The sequence below is a fragment of the Melopsittacus undulatus genome, chromosome 7, assembly GCF_012275295.1.
Source record: "Melopsittacus undulatus isolate bMelUnd1 chromosome 7, bMelUnd1.mat.Z, whole genome shotgun sequence".
Classification (NCBI taxonomy): Eukaryota; Metazoa; Chordata; class Aves; order Psittaciformes; family Psittaculidae; genus Melopsittacus; species Melopsittacus undulatus.
Window position 1 is genome coordinate 71,456,511 of NC_047533.1, and position 17,440 is coordinate 71,473,950.

At 48.4% G+C, this 17,440-nt stretch overlaps 1 protein-coding gene across 3 annotated transcripts in view; it reads right to left on the reverse strand.

Annotated features, from left to right (window-relative positions):
- The window catches only part of SHROOM3 (shroom family member 3), an 84,568-nt gene that overhangs the window by 3,463 nt on the left and 63,665 nt on the right, over positions 1 to 17,440 (reverse strand). For 2 of the 3 annotated variants that reach the window (XM_031043381.2, XM_031043379.2), the window contains exons 4-8: positions 12,117 to 15,366; positions 9,236 to 9,312; positions 4,771 to 5,667; positions 3,201 to 3,713; positions 2,268 to 2,418 (exon numbers count right to left, since the gene is read on the reverse strand). In XM_031043381.2, coding sequence (XP_030899241.2) covers positions 2,268 to 2,418; positions 3,201 to 3,713; positions 4,771 to 5,667; positions 9,236 to 9,312; positions 12,117 to 15,366 — 4,888 coding nt within the window. The remainder of the gene's footprint in view (positions 1 to 2,267; positions 2,419 to 3,200; positions 3,714 to 4,770; positions 5,668 to 9,235; positions 9,313 to 12,116; positions 15,367 to 17,440) is intronic. The other variant, XM_031043380.2, reaches the window with a different exon arrangement.

The window sequence follows — 17,440 nt, forward strand, 5'->3', positions numbered from 1 at the left end:
CCTCACCAGTTGATTGCTGGACCTTATCCTGGGGAGCAAAAGAAGTGATCCAATTTCAATGATTACTATCCCAGGAGGGAAAACTCTATAGCAGGACTGTATGGGCAGAACAGAGTCCATCATTAATCTCAACAGGTTTCCAGGAGGATGGAGCTGCTCAGATGATAAGTCGTTCCTCCCTGCTCCAGGAGCTTTGGTCAACGTTCAGATCTGCCCTCCAGCCACAGCAGGAGGCTCTAGGACCACTGGGAGTGACATACCTTTGTTCTAAAGGCATGGGAGCTGTACAGGGCTGTGACACACTTGCTCTGTGTTCATTAATCAGTGACTCTCCTGAGAGATCTCAAATGCCAACCAATATAGCTCCTTTGCATACTTAACAATGGAAATGAGCTTGGTTTATCCAAGTGACCTCTGAGAATAGCTGCTTTCTCAGAAAATGCCTATGCAAATGTTCTTTCACACAGACCACGAACAAACATACCAGGCAGATCTTGCTGTCTGGCCTAATCACTCCCATCTATTTCTGTTTCTCCATGCAAATGTAACCTTTGAGCCCTGGGACTCATCCTCCATGGCAGGTTCACATCTACTTGCAAGCCTGTCAGATGCTTGCAGCATGTCCGCTGACTCCATGGAGCAGCACCTCTTGTTTCACCACTCCCTACCTTTCACACTTGTTTAAGGAGGAAGCTGGTTTTGAAGCACCCTAAGAGACAATCGGGTTGATTACCTTTTAAGCTGGGAGCTCTAAAACTGATGGCTAGGGCCAGATAATTAAAGCAGCATTGATTAGCAACACGTGCATGATCTATCTGTGTAGACTTGCTATGCAGAATCTGTGTAGGACCACAGAAGTAAGAGATGGCAGGCATGATGAATGCCCCTAATCCGTTCCAGTGGCATGGTATGACAGCTCCTGAAGACTTGACTGCACCTCAACTGCTTCAACAAAACAGGGAAAGTCTCCTTGCTTAGCACTCCTTATTCATGTTAGCACTTTGATGGAGGTCCCATTCTAGCTGTCACTGTATTAAAGGCTGGTAGGGAGCAGATTGTGCTTAGCAGATAAAAGCTGAGAACAGAAACAGTAAGGCAATATGGAAAAGAGACTAAGCTCCCCAAATCAGGGCTACAGGGCATCACATCTTCTCTCTGCTTTTTTACATGTGGCATGGGGATGAGGACCTGGAGAGAAAATGTGGAGCTGTGCTAAAGATATGAATTCTCTGCACTATGATGGAGAGGATGGGTTTGAGGGACAACCCATGCCTGATTTCAGTGCAGGAACAATCACAGCATATGGGACTTGCACAAATATTTGTATCCTTTAGTATGTTAAAACTCTACTGCTGTACAAATATGGGCTGGAATATGGGCTGTGCTACTCTGTCTGGTGCAATGTAGGATGTTTTAAATTTACAGGCACAGCTGCTTTTGACATGTAGGCATGTGAAGGGAGGCACAGACAGGCAACTGCATGCCTGTGGCTCTTTGGGACTTGTGGGCTTCACAACACATCTGTAATTACCAGGTAACCAGTGTGAGACAAGCACAGGGGCAAATTAGAAGGCCCTGCAAAAGCCCTGGAAGGCAGAGCACCCAAGCCTGCAGCAAGAACTGCAGGAGCCATTCCTCAGTGAAATGGAGCTGCAATCAGAGGAAAGGATTGCCTCCTCCCCTGCCCTGCTCTCCTCCCACCCATCATATTGAGGTTATGCTGCCTGAACTGCTGAGGTGCACATCACTTTCAGCAGGTCAGGGAAACAATAGAGTGTGGAGGAAAAGGAGCAGCCAATGTTTCTTTGGAAGCAGTGAGTGCAGATAGCAGCTAAAATCGGTACATTTGCTTCACTGAAGAGGAAAATCCTAGGGCAAACATCATGCACTCAGCTCAGTCACTAGCTGGAATCTGTTCCTGTTTCTAACCTGAGCTGTACATACTATCACTTCACCTCTCCCTTTTCCTTCCTTGCTATGGGACAGGGACTGCCTCTTACAACCTGTGCACTTGGCACTTGGTACAGTACAGACCTGCCTCAGGGTTGTGCAAGATTTGTATTCAAGTTTACTATGAGTACTCAGATTATCTCTCTTTGTTCAATCTGGGTCACTATAACAAAGCTTCACAGGGGGCCTAAACACACCTAGCCCTCATGTAACTTGGGCCTGTCAAAACCTGAGCTCAAATAGAAATGCATTTTACTTCAGGGCTTGTTATTGTTTCAGGAAGTTAGTAGCAAATGGTGGTGGTGTGCTGAATTTACCTTCTTCTCATTTATGTCCAGCAGCTCCTCTTCCTCACCTTCTTCTTCTGGCAAGTCCTTGATTTTATTCAGCAGTTCTGCCTTGGGTGCTGAAACACTGTAATATGCAGGACAGGTGACCAGGGTTACAGGAGCTTCCTTTTCTTCTCTCCTAAACCACAGTGAAGAAAAAGGAGAAGTTCAGTCAGAGCCTGACTTTTTCCCATGCCTAGATCAATGGTTTTCCAGCATTTCCTCTTTGGTACCTTCCCAGTATTATCCACAAAGGAAATGTCCGATTCCTGCCATCAGAGGGTGCATGTCAGCTGCTTTCATGCCTATCCTCTCCTGAAACGTAGACTTGGTTAACAGCTCTAGACAGGATCAGATCCTTGCTGAAGGTAAATCAGAACACCTCAGCTGGTGATGGCTGCACTGACCATCTCACCTAGCATGATGCATTACAACTTATTTCTATATGGCTCTCCAGGTGTCACCTGGGAGTCTCTATCTTATAAAATCCACACTGGAGAACTTGGGCTGAACTTTGCATCTCCCTGTAATAAGCAGGTGCCTCCATCCCTCCTTTCAATATCTGGCCACTAATTATCTTTCTGCCTACCACTGTTTTAGTACTATTTTACTCTCATATCCCTGTTATTGTGCTTTGGACTGAATTGCTTCAGATTACAAAGGTTAAGAGAGCAAAATCAAGTAACACAAAATCAAGTAACACATGTACCAAGCTCAGCATGGTTTTCCAAAGAGCTCAGAGAGGTGAGCTCAAAGGCCACTCATACAGCTAAGCTCCTGAGAAAGGGCTCTCAGTCTGCACACCTGGGAACAGAGAAGCTCTCTCCACCAGCATCCACCTGAAACATTCAGCTTGTCCTTAAAAGCAGTTAGTGAGTTCTGCAGCAGTGTTAGCTCACCACCCAAAGAAACAGTGCTTACGTGTCATCTTCAGCCACTGTCCTGTTAGCTTTCTTCTGTGTCATCTTCCTCTTCATGTTGTTCTCTTTCAGCAAGCTGGTTCCACTGGGGAAAAGCCCTTCCATTAAGTCCATGGTTGTTTTCATTTTGGAATCTGGATCCAGGATATCAGCCAGAGACTTGTCTTTATGGACAATTTCTTTTGCTAGAGCTTCTGACTTAATATCCTCTAGGGTTTTTGTTTTCACTGGAGATGCTGCACTCTGTATCCCGGAATCCAGGCTGCCTTTTTCCAGTTCTCTGGTGATGACTGCTGGCTCACTGTGGTTTCCTTCAGGTTGAGTTATGGGCTGCCTATCAGTACTTTGAGGCGCTTCAGAAGCAGCAGGTAACTGGTGCTGTTTATCCACAGCAGATGGAGAGCTAGTCCTCTTTGATGCAGATGGGGAGAGGGGACAATTATTTTCATGGACACCGCTGCCCCATCCTGTTATCTCCCACTCAGCCAGGGCTTTGGGAAAGCTTTTGAAGCTGCTATGGACAGAAAAATTCTGTGAGATGAACATAAACTTACCACACAGGACCATTGTGAATGCAGTATGGAGCTACTGGCACCATAAGCATGTTGTCCCTTCAACCTGGACACTGCTGTTTTGTCATTACAACATAGAAAGAACTAGTGAATGAGAAGGGCTTTTGACAAGAGCATATAGTGACAGGACAGGGAGTAATGGTTTTAAACTGACAGAGGGGAGATTGAGATGAGCTCTTAGGCAGAAGTTCTTCCCTGTGAGGGTGCTGAGGCGCTGGCACAGGGTGCCCAGAGAAGCTGTGGCTGCCCCATCCCTGGCAGTGCTCAAGGCCAGGTTGGACACAGGGGCTTGGAGCAACCTGGTCTAGTGGAAGGGGTCCCTGCCCATGGCAGGGGGTTGGAACTGGATGAGCTTTAAGGTCCCTTCCAGCCCAAACCAGTCTGGGATTCTATGACAAGTTACTTTGTTTTCTGCTCACAGACTGGGGACATTGCACTTCCCCAGCTGGAGGTACCATCCTGAGCTGTCCATACTCATTTATCCTTTTCATGTTGGAAAAGCCAATCACTACCACAGCCCTAGTCAGATTCTTCCTGGATGGAAATCAGAGCAGCTCCTTGGGAGTGAAGGAAGCTGTGCTCAGTTAAACCAGCAGTTAAACCACTAAGCCCCAAGTCCTATCCTTCAGGAAAAAATCACTATTCAGTGTGACTGTGACATATTTGTGTTGTCACTTCTTGGCAGATGGTCACTGTTTCATAACATCATTACCTTGTGCCAGGCCTCAAATGTATTCTGGGAAACTCTAACTGCTTGGAAAAACCATCAAGGATTTTCAGTTCTCTCTCAAAACCCAGTAACTGGAAGGAGTCAGCAGCCATTTGAACACTTCATGCTGGAGCAAGAAGCATGAAGGTGCCTGCTCAGCCAGGAGCTGTGGGTGGTTCATCATTGTATACAGATCTCAGTCCCATTTGTCTGGAGCCCCACATATCATGCTGTATATGGCCCTGCAATGCCCCAGATGGTGTATGCCAGCCCCCCCACCCTGCCCCTACCTCACTTTGGCGTCCTCTGTGAGACTGGTGGAGTTGTCTCCAGATGCCCCATTCCCCTCAGGGGCCACAGGAGGAGGAGGGAATTCCTCTGTGCTGTTGGCAGAAGTGTAAGAGCTCAGCTCAGGAAGAGGCTGGGATGGCAGTGAGGTGGGTGAGAAGGCTGGTGCAACGGCCCTGGGCTGGGAAGGGATGACAAACACCTCATCATCCTCCTCATCCTGCAGCAGTGGGGGTGTGAGCTGCAACCCTGACTCTGAGATCCGCAGAGGGGTTGTCTCCTGGGGAGAAGGAGTCTCTGGGTCAGAAGAAGTGCTGCTCTGTGTCGGCAGGGACTGCCACCTCTGCGGGAACTGTGGAGGAGACACCATAGCCCTCAGGTAGCTGTTGTCTTTGACTGAATGGGCCCACACCACTTTGGGTGGCACAGATCTGTGGAGCAGCCCAGCCTTCCTTCTCCGCATCATGTCTTCTGTGGGAGTCTTGGAGGATCTATCCTGGACAGCATCCAAAGACTGTGCCTGAATATTACCATTGCTCTCAGGGGGAACACCATCTCGTCTGGCATGGTGCTGTCTCAGAGCCTGGCCATCACTTGCACTCTGGAAGTCTGAGGGAGCCGGGGTGGGTGTACTGGGGGAGGACTGGCCAGATCCATGAGTAAGGTTAAGGAACAAGGATTTAAAGCCTTGCTTTTGCTCAGGATAGTGACTCCTTGCCTCTGTCGGGGATGAGACAAACACAGAAGTCCTGCTATCTGGCCTGGAAAGTTCTGAGAGCTTGTGGTTCTCGTTCAGTGTGGTGGACCCGGTGACCACCTGGCTGCTGTGGTGAGGATGGGGATAATAACTGGTGAATGCCATTTTTTCTGAGTGGCTTCTTTCTTTCTTGCTGAAAGACCTAAATGCCAAGAGACATACCATGATAAGATTAATCATTTATCAATGTGCAAGAAAAGCTATTGTGCATCTCCTTAATAAGTAAATTATGCAACCGTATCAGAGGCGTGGGTCGATGCATGCTGATCTAGGTGAGGTGCAGTTAGGCTTTGAAACTGCTAGTAGAATCCAGTCTACTAATGCTAGGGACACGGAGACAGATCCAGTCCCACTCTCCATCTTTATTTTCAGTGAATGCCAGATCACACACGTGTGAATGCATGCACACAGCAATAACTTAACAGAAAGAAAACTAGGGAAACCTAAATGTCTGGCTTCCTTTGCAGCCTTGCTTTGGATTTTGTTTGTTACAGATGGGGCTGATAGTAACTGCTGTAAGGAACTAGATGATCTTGAGGTCCTTTCCAATCCTAACTATTCTATGATTCTATGATCTACCACCAACCTCTGTTCTCAATTGCTGGTTAACTTAAAGAATTTCAACTTTATGGGCCCTGGCAGTGTTCAAGGCCAGGCTGGATGGGGCTTGGAGCAACCTGGTCTAGTGGAAGGTGCCCCTGCCCATGACGGGGTTGGAACTGGATGAGCTTTAAAGGTCCCTTCCAACCCAAACCAGTTTGTGATTGTGTGAGAATTTCTGTAACATTATCTGCTCCTTTTGGAAAGGTGCCATCAAAACAATTTGACAAGTGAGGCTGAAAAAAGCACTATTTTGACTGCAGAGAAACATTAAAACCCTCTCAACTCTCAAAATCTTGTAATCCTGTTAGGAAAAAGAGCTTTACTCAGGCAGGTGTACAGAATCCAAAGCCAATGCACTTCAACTGCAAATGGATGTTGAGGCTGCAAAGTCAGCAGAGTAAATTATTCCTTCCAGGTCTTTTAAAACGTTTTCATGTGAGCCTGAGAAACAGTGTCTGGCCTTTGAAGTGAGGATCCTGCTCAGAATCCATAGACAAACCTACTTGCCTGTGTGGCTATTTAGAAACAACAGAAGCAGTAATAACAGTGCTGGCAGATGCAAGTGTAGATGGGCTAAAAACATGAGGCCATATCATAAACCAATAAAATACACTAACGCTCTACTCCCAGTCTATTTTCTGTTCTTGAGATGCATTGTTCACATAATTCATCACTACCAATCTGTGATGTTTGAGGCTTGGGCCCCAAATGTGCTCTCAGATGTACTAGTACAAATTAAGAATAACTGACAAAGACATGGGTCATTCCAGCTTTATTCTTGTGTAACTGAGAATAGAATTTGGCTGCTTTTGCCTGAGGGTGGGGAAACTTCCCAGACAGGCTGCTCTTGGTATTGTCTGTGGCTCCTGGATAGTAGCAATGTGTATTCTTTTCTGATGCTCAGTGCTTGTCAGAAACGCCAGATGGTAATTCTCTCATTGAAAGATCTCTCCTACTGTGGAAGCAATTGTGTATTCTAAAACTGGTGGAGCAACAACTGTTCCCAACAGTGCTGATGAGACAGTTACTGTATGACACATGGAGAGTAGCACAGAGCGTAAGTCACAGAGCATGTGTGACTGGAGCAACTGATGGCTGACCAGGGTTTCCCTAATTTTACCACATGACAGTTTTCCTCCATGAGCAAGAGAGGTGCTAGGGATGGTCCCATCTCTTGTCCAGCACGTGAAGCAGCTGTGTCCCAAGGAACCCTAAGAGCATAATTCCTGCTGCCTGCTATTGCCTTCCCTGAAGAGCCTGTGCATGGAGTAGCTGCAGACAGCAGCAGAATGGTGATGGTTAGATGTGAGAAGACCAGCTAGAAAACAGCAGTTTGGGGCTGACAACCACAGGACAGACAAAGACTGCATCTTGTAAGGGATGGACTGAAGATGCTCCAATAATCCCCTAGGAACCAGACTGTGAAATACTCACACTGGGGCAGGGGAACATTCAACAGCATCCTAATAGTTGAATTCCTGTGACACATGGGTTAGGTCTTTGTCTACCTGCCCCTTTCAGTCTGCAGAAGATTCAGGTCTTGTTCTCATTGAGATTTAAGTGTAAAACTTCTACCAGCTTCAGCAGTGCATGATCAGAGCCCTCTGGCTTCCAAAACTCCCACCCATTCTCTTTCAGGTCATTTCAGTAGCAGTAACATAAGAAACATCACTCAGCAGCCAAGGCTCGCAGGGAGTGATTTGCAGCCTGTGTAGTGGGACCCTGGGTCCTCAGAGCCAGGGCTTTTTCCTGTCTTCTCCCATCCTCTCAACCTATCTTTTGGGATATACTGATTAGGAAGGGAAAGCAACCTCCCATCTCCCAGAAGAAATGGCTTTGCAGAGCAAGCAGGATGCCTATGCAGCAGAAACGTCATAAAACTGTTAATACAAATAATCTCTGCACAGAAAATGAGAAACCTACATTTTGTGCCCCAGTAAACTCATTTTCAGTCTGGGTGTTTAATCTTGTTACTTGGAAAATAGGTTGGGGGATGGAAAGAAGCCACAAGTAGTTATTGAGAAGCACGATGAAATGCCATCTCTAGAAGAAACGGGGAGGCAGGATGAACTAAAGCAGCTATATTGTTCTCTTAGGGAAAAAGATGGAAAAAGTTATTCCAAATGAAAGTAAATGGGTGTGTTTTAAATAACCACAAAAGGATGAGCCTGGAGGCAGACTGAGTCCCTCCAGAGCAACATTTATGTCTTCTTAGGGGTAAAAATGGTGAGCCAGTCAGCAGTAAGATGCAGTTAGACGAGGAGCCTTCCTCTACTTGTGTGGTGAAACCTTTGGAGACAGCAGTGTTAACTCCCCCTGTGACAGCCCAGTGGGCGACACTTACTGAGAGCTCATGAGCAACAGAGCTCTTCTTTGAGTCCCTCTTGATGGTTTTTACTGTAATATGAGTTAGCTATTTGAACACTCAGAGCTTAAGGCAAACATCTATTTATTATTTAAATGTAAACACAACTTCAGTTCTAGTGAACTTCAGAACAACCCACTGCTAAGTGGATAGTTATGTAAAGTCCTAATATTATGAGTTTTATGATTACACTTTCCTATTTTTAAAAACATTTCTCTTTCTGCTCTAGCTGAGCAAAGGATCGTGTCTGCATAAAGGGAAGCAGCCTAAACACAAGCTCCCAGTTCAGTAACAGAAATGAAATCTGATGATTTTAATCCATGCAAATGTTCACTGCTTCTGGGGAGGACTGGAGAAAATGATACAGACTGGGATATTGGGATATTTTTCCTTTAGAATCCATCACTTATGACAGAATCTGGATGTGAGTTCTAACAGCAGATCAAACACACTTTGGAAGTTACACAACTGGAAATTTGTTGTACAACCATGCTCCAAAATGACAGGAGGAGGCCTTGATAGTGAATTAATGTCTGCAGTGGAAAAACAAAGGCTCTTGGGAACTTATTCCTCCTAACTCTGCTGGATACACAGACCCAGAAATGGGCCTTTGCAAGTGTTTTCTCTAGTTTGTTATGACCCATCCATTTACATAGATAACATGTGATAGCTGCTGCTGGCAGCAGGTTGGCAGGAGCTTATTCTGCACTGAGTGACAAAAGGGACATCAGCATGTACCTACCTGGCTCCTGCACTGACCACGTAGACTGGATCTCTCACCATGGGGCCAAATTCACTGCTTTCCCTTCTCAGCAGGTCCTGGAGTGCAAAGACAATATTAGCAGTAAGCAGAAGGTGAAACAAAGTATGAGAACACTGACATTTCCTAGTAAGAGAACTCTACTCCTGCTCAGGGGACCTGCCTGCCTTTTTCTAGATGGACTGTGGACCAACAGGCAGACTTATTCAGAGACATGCCTTCTTAAAACCCCTCAGCAAGTCCTTACCTCTTCTAAAAACATGCTCAAGGGTATCAGTGGGACCTGGGTACTCAGCTTTGTTCTACATGCAATCAAGAAGCTGAGGCATCACTGAAGCAGCCTGAACTGGGAAGGTAAATAGCGAACAATCTGTGCCCAAGCCCAGTGCCAAAACAGGACAGAATCTCTGTAGAGATCCTAAATGACACAAAGGCTGGAAACTCCAGCCACACACAGAGGTGCTGGAAAACTTCACAATGTTCAGCACTTTGGAAAACCAAAGCAACTACCTCCTCTTTAGGCATTTGTACCTTCTAAGACCAGATAAATGATGCAGCTGAAATACCTCTGTGAGTCTGACTTTCTCTGCCCTAGAGCTCCCACCATAGGACATCAGGCTATTATGAGACATGAAAGCAAATGCTAAGCCTGCCTTGGAAGGGATTGGTATTTTCTCCCATACAATCTTTCCAGTAGAGAGCATTTCAGTGTCCCCTTCCCTGCATGCTCAGTAATTGCTTGTTTTGGTTAGTGTTGCTGCAGAGGGAGGGTGAGTGCAGATCTTCATTTAGGAGTCCAGGAGCTGGGAGATGTACAGGCTGAGACTAACTAAACAAGCAGAGAGGAAGGAAGGCTGAGAATGTGTTCTGAAGACTGAGGAGCTAATAATTCCACATGACTATCAATTTCTTTATATCTTTAAACAAATTCCTACAGTGACATTGCAATGTGATTTATATGCAGCCTGAAAGGAACATCAGACATTGTATGCTGAAAAATATACAGCAAGGCAGCGAAATCTCCTGCTACACTGGAAATAAGCATTTCCCACCAAAAAATCTGAAAAGACTCCAAAAAATAATAATAACAAAGAAAAAAATCACCCTGTTTCTTTGGCTTTGTCCCGACTTTCATAGCTGTGGTTTTGTATTGGAGACAGATTAGAAGCAAACCTACTGAAATGAGCACTTAAACATATACTTCCCATTCAAACAGACACTTATGGATGTGTGTATATTGGAAGTCAAACATGCTTTCATGAATTTGGATTTAAGAACAGGATTTGCCCAAGTGCCTTGCTGCCTATGGGACTAAATTCTCATTCCAGAAGAGGATACAGCTACATCACTGTCAAACAGCAATAAGGGCTCTCCCCTCCTCCACTCTCCTCCCGTAAGGGGGTCTGCAGGACTGTTCATCATCTTCCTCAAGTCACCTTCCAACAGGCAGAAGTTCTGGTTTGGCTGCAAGATTAAAAATGAGCCAACAAGGGGCAAATAAAGATCTCCAGAACTACCCTGTATGTCCCCTGCCCGAGAGAGTGGGCTGGGTAAGGACAAACTAGGGCTGCCTGTTCAGCCTGTCACTGAAAGGTTATGGTTTAGTGATATGTCTCTTTCTGGATGGCTGGTTTTGAGCTGCTCAGGCTGCTTGAGGAGGCAGAGAAAAAGTCACAGCTTGGCCTTTACCCAAACCCTTTCTTAAAGATTGTCCTCTTACTAAGACCTCATGATTGGCAAGTGTGACAGAATGGCACAGATGAGAGCGATGCCTGGCAGGTGTAGAAAACCACTGACGATGGGATAAGACAGGAGTGGCTGTGGAAATGCATTCCAGTCACTTGATATTCACAAGCTGCTTTTTGAATTCTCTCTATTTAAAAGCAGAATAGAATAGAATTCTCTCTATTATATGCAGCGTGGGATCTGAGGTCTGCTGAAGGAGGGCATTTAGAATGAGCCACACAGTGAGTTTGGGAGGACGGCTTCTTTGGTTGTTTCCTCCCTCTCCCCATGATGAATAAACCTGGTGTGGAAAGAGGGATGGGGCAGCAGATCTGCACTGCTATAAATCCATGTGGCTTGACCAGATGCAGCTACCTAAATAGGTCTAAAGAGATTTCAGGCAGTTGAAGAGTGGCCTGGGCAGTTGTTCTTTAAGAAGTTAGCCTGTTTCTAGTATTTACCATCATCAGAGTTAGTCAAATTCCCTGTTTGTGACATCAGTGCAATGTTTCCAACTGCCAAGCAGGGCACATGGGACAAGCGGCCAGGGTCTGCACTAAGTTTTCTCTGCAATGTTTCCCTCCAGGGCTGGAGGCAAAACATAATGGTTATTGGCAGAGCCTTTGCTGCACACTTCCCAGCCCTGTTGGGCACAGTGTGAGCAAGGGACATTTCAAGCAGCCTTTAGTCCTCTCTACTTTGCACCAGTGAGCTTGGATAAGGCAGAAGAGCAGCAGCCTGTCACCACCTTAATGGTACAGCCCACCAGAAAGTGCTGAGTGTTTCTTCAGTGATGCTTTTTACCATGATGATTCCGTGATGGTTTTACCAACAGGTAAAACCAGGATTGGATGGGACATCCAGAGCAGCAAGAACTGCATCTCAGCATCTCTGAAATGCCTGAAATAGCCCCAGCATTAAGAAAACTGAATAAAAGCAGCACCTCCCCAGTGAGCAGTTAAAACAGAACCCTGGTAATTTAAACACAATTAAGTGTCCCTATCTCAACATGTATTTAACCTCTCTCTAACGAATGGAGTAACAGCCATGACTGAACATCAGCCTGCTAATCCCACATCCTGACATTCCCTGGTTCAGAGCCCTTCTTGTCTGCACGTGTGATCCCGTTTCCACATACCTGGTGTTTCTTATCTGCTGTGGGAGACGACCTGGAACGTATATGCACAGGGAATGTCTGATTGTCATATCTATCAAGCAAGTCTTCCACAGACACTGATTTCCCAGATTTCCTGGCAGTGGAGGGTATCTCAAAGACCTGCTTTCTGTAGCGATGCTGGCCCTGCATGCCCAAAGGGTCTGTCTGCGTGCCTTTGATGAGCTCTGTTTTGGCTCTGTAATCCCGGCACCTCTCTGTTCTCGGTCGGCTTGTGACCGAGCTGTCCTGGCACCCTGTCTTCTTCTCATCTCCACTCATGTCAAAGCAGCCCATCAGACCAGGAGGAAGAGTAGAAGATATCTGCCTTGTCCTGGATATCCGCTCTATGGACTCTCTCCGGCGGTAAAGGTTCTGGTCCTGGAGAGAGTTCATGCTGGAGGCAGAAGAAAGGCTCTGGCTGTCTGGGCCACACGGCTGTAGGTAGGAGCTGTGGGATCGCTCCCTCAGCAGCCCCATGTCTTGTGAGGATGGACGTCTCCCTGTTTTGCGCTCAATGTAGTCAGCAAGGGCGGTCTGCTGGAGCTGCTTGAGCTCCGGCTTGGAGAGGCTGGCTGTGGAAGAAGCTTTGCTATCCCCTTCGAAGATCTTACGCCGATCAGCCACCGTATTCTCTGGGAACACAAAATGGATGCTTTTCTTCTGCAAGGAGAAAGGCGATGGCTCCCCATCAGAGATGCCCACCTCGTTCATCTTCTCTGGCTCCGAGTAAGACCGCTTCTTTTGCTCTGCTGTCAGCCGCTTTCGGCCCCCGATGCGCAAGACCTGCTGTGTCTTGGTGTAGTCCAGGGCGGACAGGCTGCCTTCTGTTGGGGTGATACTGTGCCTCTCTTTCGGGGTGTGTGGAGATGTCACCACGCTCCTCATGCCCACATGGGCTGAAGCAGGCCTCTGTGTCGTCCTCTTGGGTGTGCTCCCGAATGGGGGGCTGATGCGACGGAAGGAAGTTGCCCTCAGGACCCTGGACTGAGCATCTTTAATGCTGTTCCTGTAAGCTCTGTTAAATGGTGTGTCCAGCTGCGATCCGTGGGCATCGTGGATGTTATCCTTCCATAGGACTTCCTTCTCAGGCTCAGCTCCCAGCTGGAATGTGCTTTTACTCCTTGGGAGCTGAGCTGCCCTTATTTGTGCTTCATTTTCAGGACACAGGTTGTAGTATTCGCTGGGTCTTGCCTGCTTCACCGAAGCCACCATTTGCAGCTCTACAGGGCGCCAGTCAGCCTCCTCCAGCTTCCCATTCCTGATGGAGGGGCTGGAGACCCTGCCTGGCTCGCAGGGCAGCTGGCTGGGCTCACGGAACTTGCTCTGCATGTCCTCCAGGCTGTACAGAGAGCACCTCACGCTGGAGGGCTGGCTGGTCCTGGTCGGCCCGTAGTGCTGGCCAAAGCTGGGAATACCAGCACCCTGGGGCTGGTTAGTGCTTTGCTCTCGCTGCTCAAACTGGCTGACCTTTTCCAGCACCGAGCAGCGGGACTTGCCAGCATCTGGTTTGCCATAGGGAAAGCTTTGGGTGCTGCTAGAGCTGAGCTGGCTCCTCCCGAAATCAGAGGTCTTTGGGTGCTGTGGAGAAGGGGGCTCCTCACACTTTGGCTCAGCAGCATGGAATGGAGTGACACTCCTGCCTCCCTCCTCCTGCCTTGGAAAGGCCTGTGGGTCCACATCACTCCACTGTTTGTGCCCCTGTCCCCTGTGATCCTTCTCTTTGCTGCTACTGCTCAAGAAGGACGGTTTGGTGTTGGAATAACTCTCACCCAGTTGCACATCTCTGACCTCAGGGTTGCTTTGCCTCCTGGAGCTCTCTGGGATGTTCTGCAGGGAGGAGAAGCCATACAGCTGGGCCTTGCTGTGACACCACTGGTGCTGAGCAGCAGCATCTCTCTCGTTTATCTGTGCACTGCCATTTTTGTCCTCCTGGGATGCAGCTGTCCAGTCCTCTTTGGGCTCGTGATGGTCTCTTCTCTCACCAGGATCCCTCAGCTGGGGCTGCGGAGCTTGAAAGCTGTGTTTGGAGACCTGTGCAGTACTCGTGCAGGTCTCTCGGCTGCTGTGTACTCCTTTGTAAGGAGGTAACAACTCCTCCCTTCTTGAGGTGGTCAGGCAGACTTCTGGGCCTGCCACGCTTGGAGCTTTTTGCTGAAGAGCCTTTGCTGCAGCATCGTGCTTTATCTCAGCTGCTAGGGGCTGGTAGAAGATGGTCGATCTGTTTGTAGTGCTTTGGCTTTCATTCTCGTCAAGGCCCTGGGTGCTGCTGGCTATGGCCTTGTCATAAGAGGCTGGAATTGGAGGAGGGTACCCACTTTCTTTGGCCAGTGCTGGATAAAGCATCCCATTACTGCTTACAGAAGGCTGGGGCACCTGGGCATAGTGCGGCTCTGGGGAGGGTACTGGGTAGACACCAGTAGGCAGCAGGGGCTGCCCTGGCTGCGCTGGCTGGGAGTAGCTCTGCTTGGGCTTCATGATGGGGCTGCTCTCTGGGCTATTCTCCACCACGGTGTGCAGATGTCCTTCTCCAAAGGGGGTTTTCAGCACTGGCCCCTGGGACAGGGTGCTGACAAACAGAGGCCAGGTCCCTTTCAGCTGTGTTCGACCAGGCTTGTTCAGATCAAGGCCAGTGCATGAGCTGGGCCTCTCGTGATGTCTGATTGCTGCATAGCTGTCACTGCGGGTGGGAGGCAAGGGAGGTCCCTTGGGCGGTTGGGTTTTGCTGTCCAAGGAGCCCTGGCCTGGCTGAGCCCAGGAGGGAGCTGTCTTGTGCCGGCTGAAGAGCCTGCTGTGGCCACAACCGTCCAGTGAAGCCTGAGCCTCACAGCTTGGAAGCAAGGCAGAGGACTTCACCTCATATTCCTTGGAGATCCCCTGCTGGGCATCATAGACTGTCTTGACATACCTGATGTCAGCTTGCCTCATCCTCTCGTGAGGGCCGCCTTGGGGCTGCGTGCTGTCTGTGGAGCAGGAGTACTCCTTGCTGAATGGAAGAGCAGGGTACTCGGGGATGCTGGAGTTGGTGGAGAAGGAGCTGTAGGCAGAGTCTCTCTTGTTGTGGAGGTGGGAGAGCTGATCGGTGCTGTTGGTGGACTTGGCTGGGGACAGGTGACAAGGGTGGTAGCTGGGGGAGGAGTGATCCAAGCTCTCCATGCTGCCCCGGGAGCTGTATTGGTCAGGACTTCTCCTCAGATAGCCATGCTCATAGCCAGAGAGATCACTGGTGGAGGAGCTGAGGAAGAGCAAGAGGAGAGTAAAAATGCACTGCCCGCAGAGGAGAGGCACAGCAACTTATAAGTGAGCTCAGAAGCAAGATGTTTAGTTTTGAGATGAAAACCCATATTTGGGCCTTACTCCATCCCCTGTTTGCAGTCATCCCAGTTCACGAAGAGGAACTGTTTGACATTGCAACACATGGCTCTTATTTACCACAGAAGGGTGGGAAGGAAATACAGACAGAAAGATGGTACATCACTGGAGCCAGGGAGGATCAACCCCACCCAGCAAACCTATCCAAGGCACTTGGAAAGCTGAATGAGCCCCAGAGCCACAGAGGAGGAGGAGAGGAGCACGAGAGGCATTCTGGGGAGAATCTAATCTCTTCCTTTTTTTCCCCATTTCATTTCTTTTTATGGAGAGGAAGCCTATGTCTTGGCAGGCTTCCTAGAAGTTCAGCTGTCCCAAGGATAGTTTGTTTGCTGTGAGAAAACTAAAGTGACAAGGCAGATAAAAGATGCATGTGGTTGTGTGTGGAGGCAAGTGGGAGGTGCAACAGTAGAAGGGGTTTGAGAACACCCCAGGAAGTCTTCACAGCCACCTCCTCACATAGGAGGACATGCAGGACATCTCGGTACCTGCCCTGAGGTACATGTGTGTCAGAAGAGGGCTCACTGCCTTCAAAAAGAAGGATATTCGGGAATCTTTCCATCAGCAAGAAGGGAGCATCTTGTGCCAGCCACAGTCCCTCCATACAGGGGAGCCAGTTTCCCCTGGATAATCTCTTCTGCCAGATTCAAGCAAATGCATTGAGGATTTGGGATTGTAGCCTGAGGATTTCACTCTTCTTCCCTCTGTTCCCAGCTCTACTCCCTTAGATATTGTTTTTCCCTAGTTCCCTGTGCAACTATGTGCGCTGTGCTGGCAGAGACACAGCAAAGCACCATGAAAGGAAAGACTGCTGTCCCATGCAAAGGGTGGCAGAGCAAGGCTTGGAGCTGGAAGCAGGAACAGAGAGGGAGCCTAGGTTTGCCAGAATGCAAGCTGGAAAGGCAAGCTCCATTTCTATGTGCTTTGCTCAACTGGAATAACAAACCTAACCCTGCTCTGTGTAGTGGGGGAGCTGGGGATGCACAGCAGCCTGGAAATCAAGGAGACAGCAAGTAAAACCATCCCCAGCTAGCATCTGCTGAAAAGCCTAAAGCTTCCTCCAGTTGTATCCCAACAAGCCACCTCCACTTGTAGCTGGATTAACACCCACAAGCCCAAAGGACAAACAGGGAGGGGAAGGCTGCTAAGGGAGAGGAGAGGCAGGAGGAATCCTGCCTGCAAGGGGGAAAAAAGCAGCTCTGCAGAGGGATGCAAAGGAACACAGGCACCGGCAGAAAGAGATATGGCAACTCTCAGGGAAGAGCTGGCCTACTGGTTTAAATGCACCACTCTGTTTTAGTTTCACGTATCTCCCTGGCAGTGCCCAGCACAGCCCTGGCCAGCTGGCCACTAGATGTTCCCCGTGCTCCTCTTCGGAGACTGAGCTGTACTGCCCAAGGCTCTGCCAGGAGCTGCGGCTGGGAAGCCAAGCCCCCCGGTGGGGAATGAATCTGCTACAGCATGATCTGTGCTGAGGGCCAGAGATGGACATAAGTTCTTCTGCAACCATCTCCTCACTTTTTTAATGCTATTTTCTTTTTCCTCCCCTCTGCCAAGGCTCAGTCTTGCCTGTAAAAGAAATGTGTTAACACAGACGCTATAAGGAGAGTGTCCCACACCTGAAACTGTTCTGCCTTTCCAGGGAAAACCTTCCAAGGGCAGAATTTAAACTTGAACCCCCTCAACCTGTCCCAGGGTTTACCCCCAATACATTTGGACTGCTGATGGTAGCTGAGGGGTCTGTCTCCTCCCATACTCATCATACTACATGGCCTCACAGAAACAGCCCCATCCCTGCTTCCAATCTCCCGTGGCCAAAACCAGAGTGGCCTCGTACCACCTTCTTTTAACAGCATTGTTACTAGTTTAGTCTTCTGGGGGCCGATAAACCCCTGGGCTAACTTCTTAGAGAAGCAGCCATGCACATACAGCTATGATAG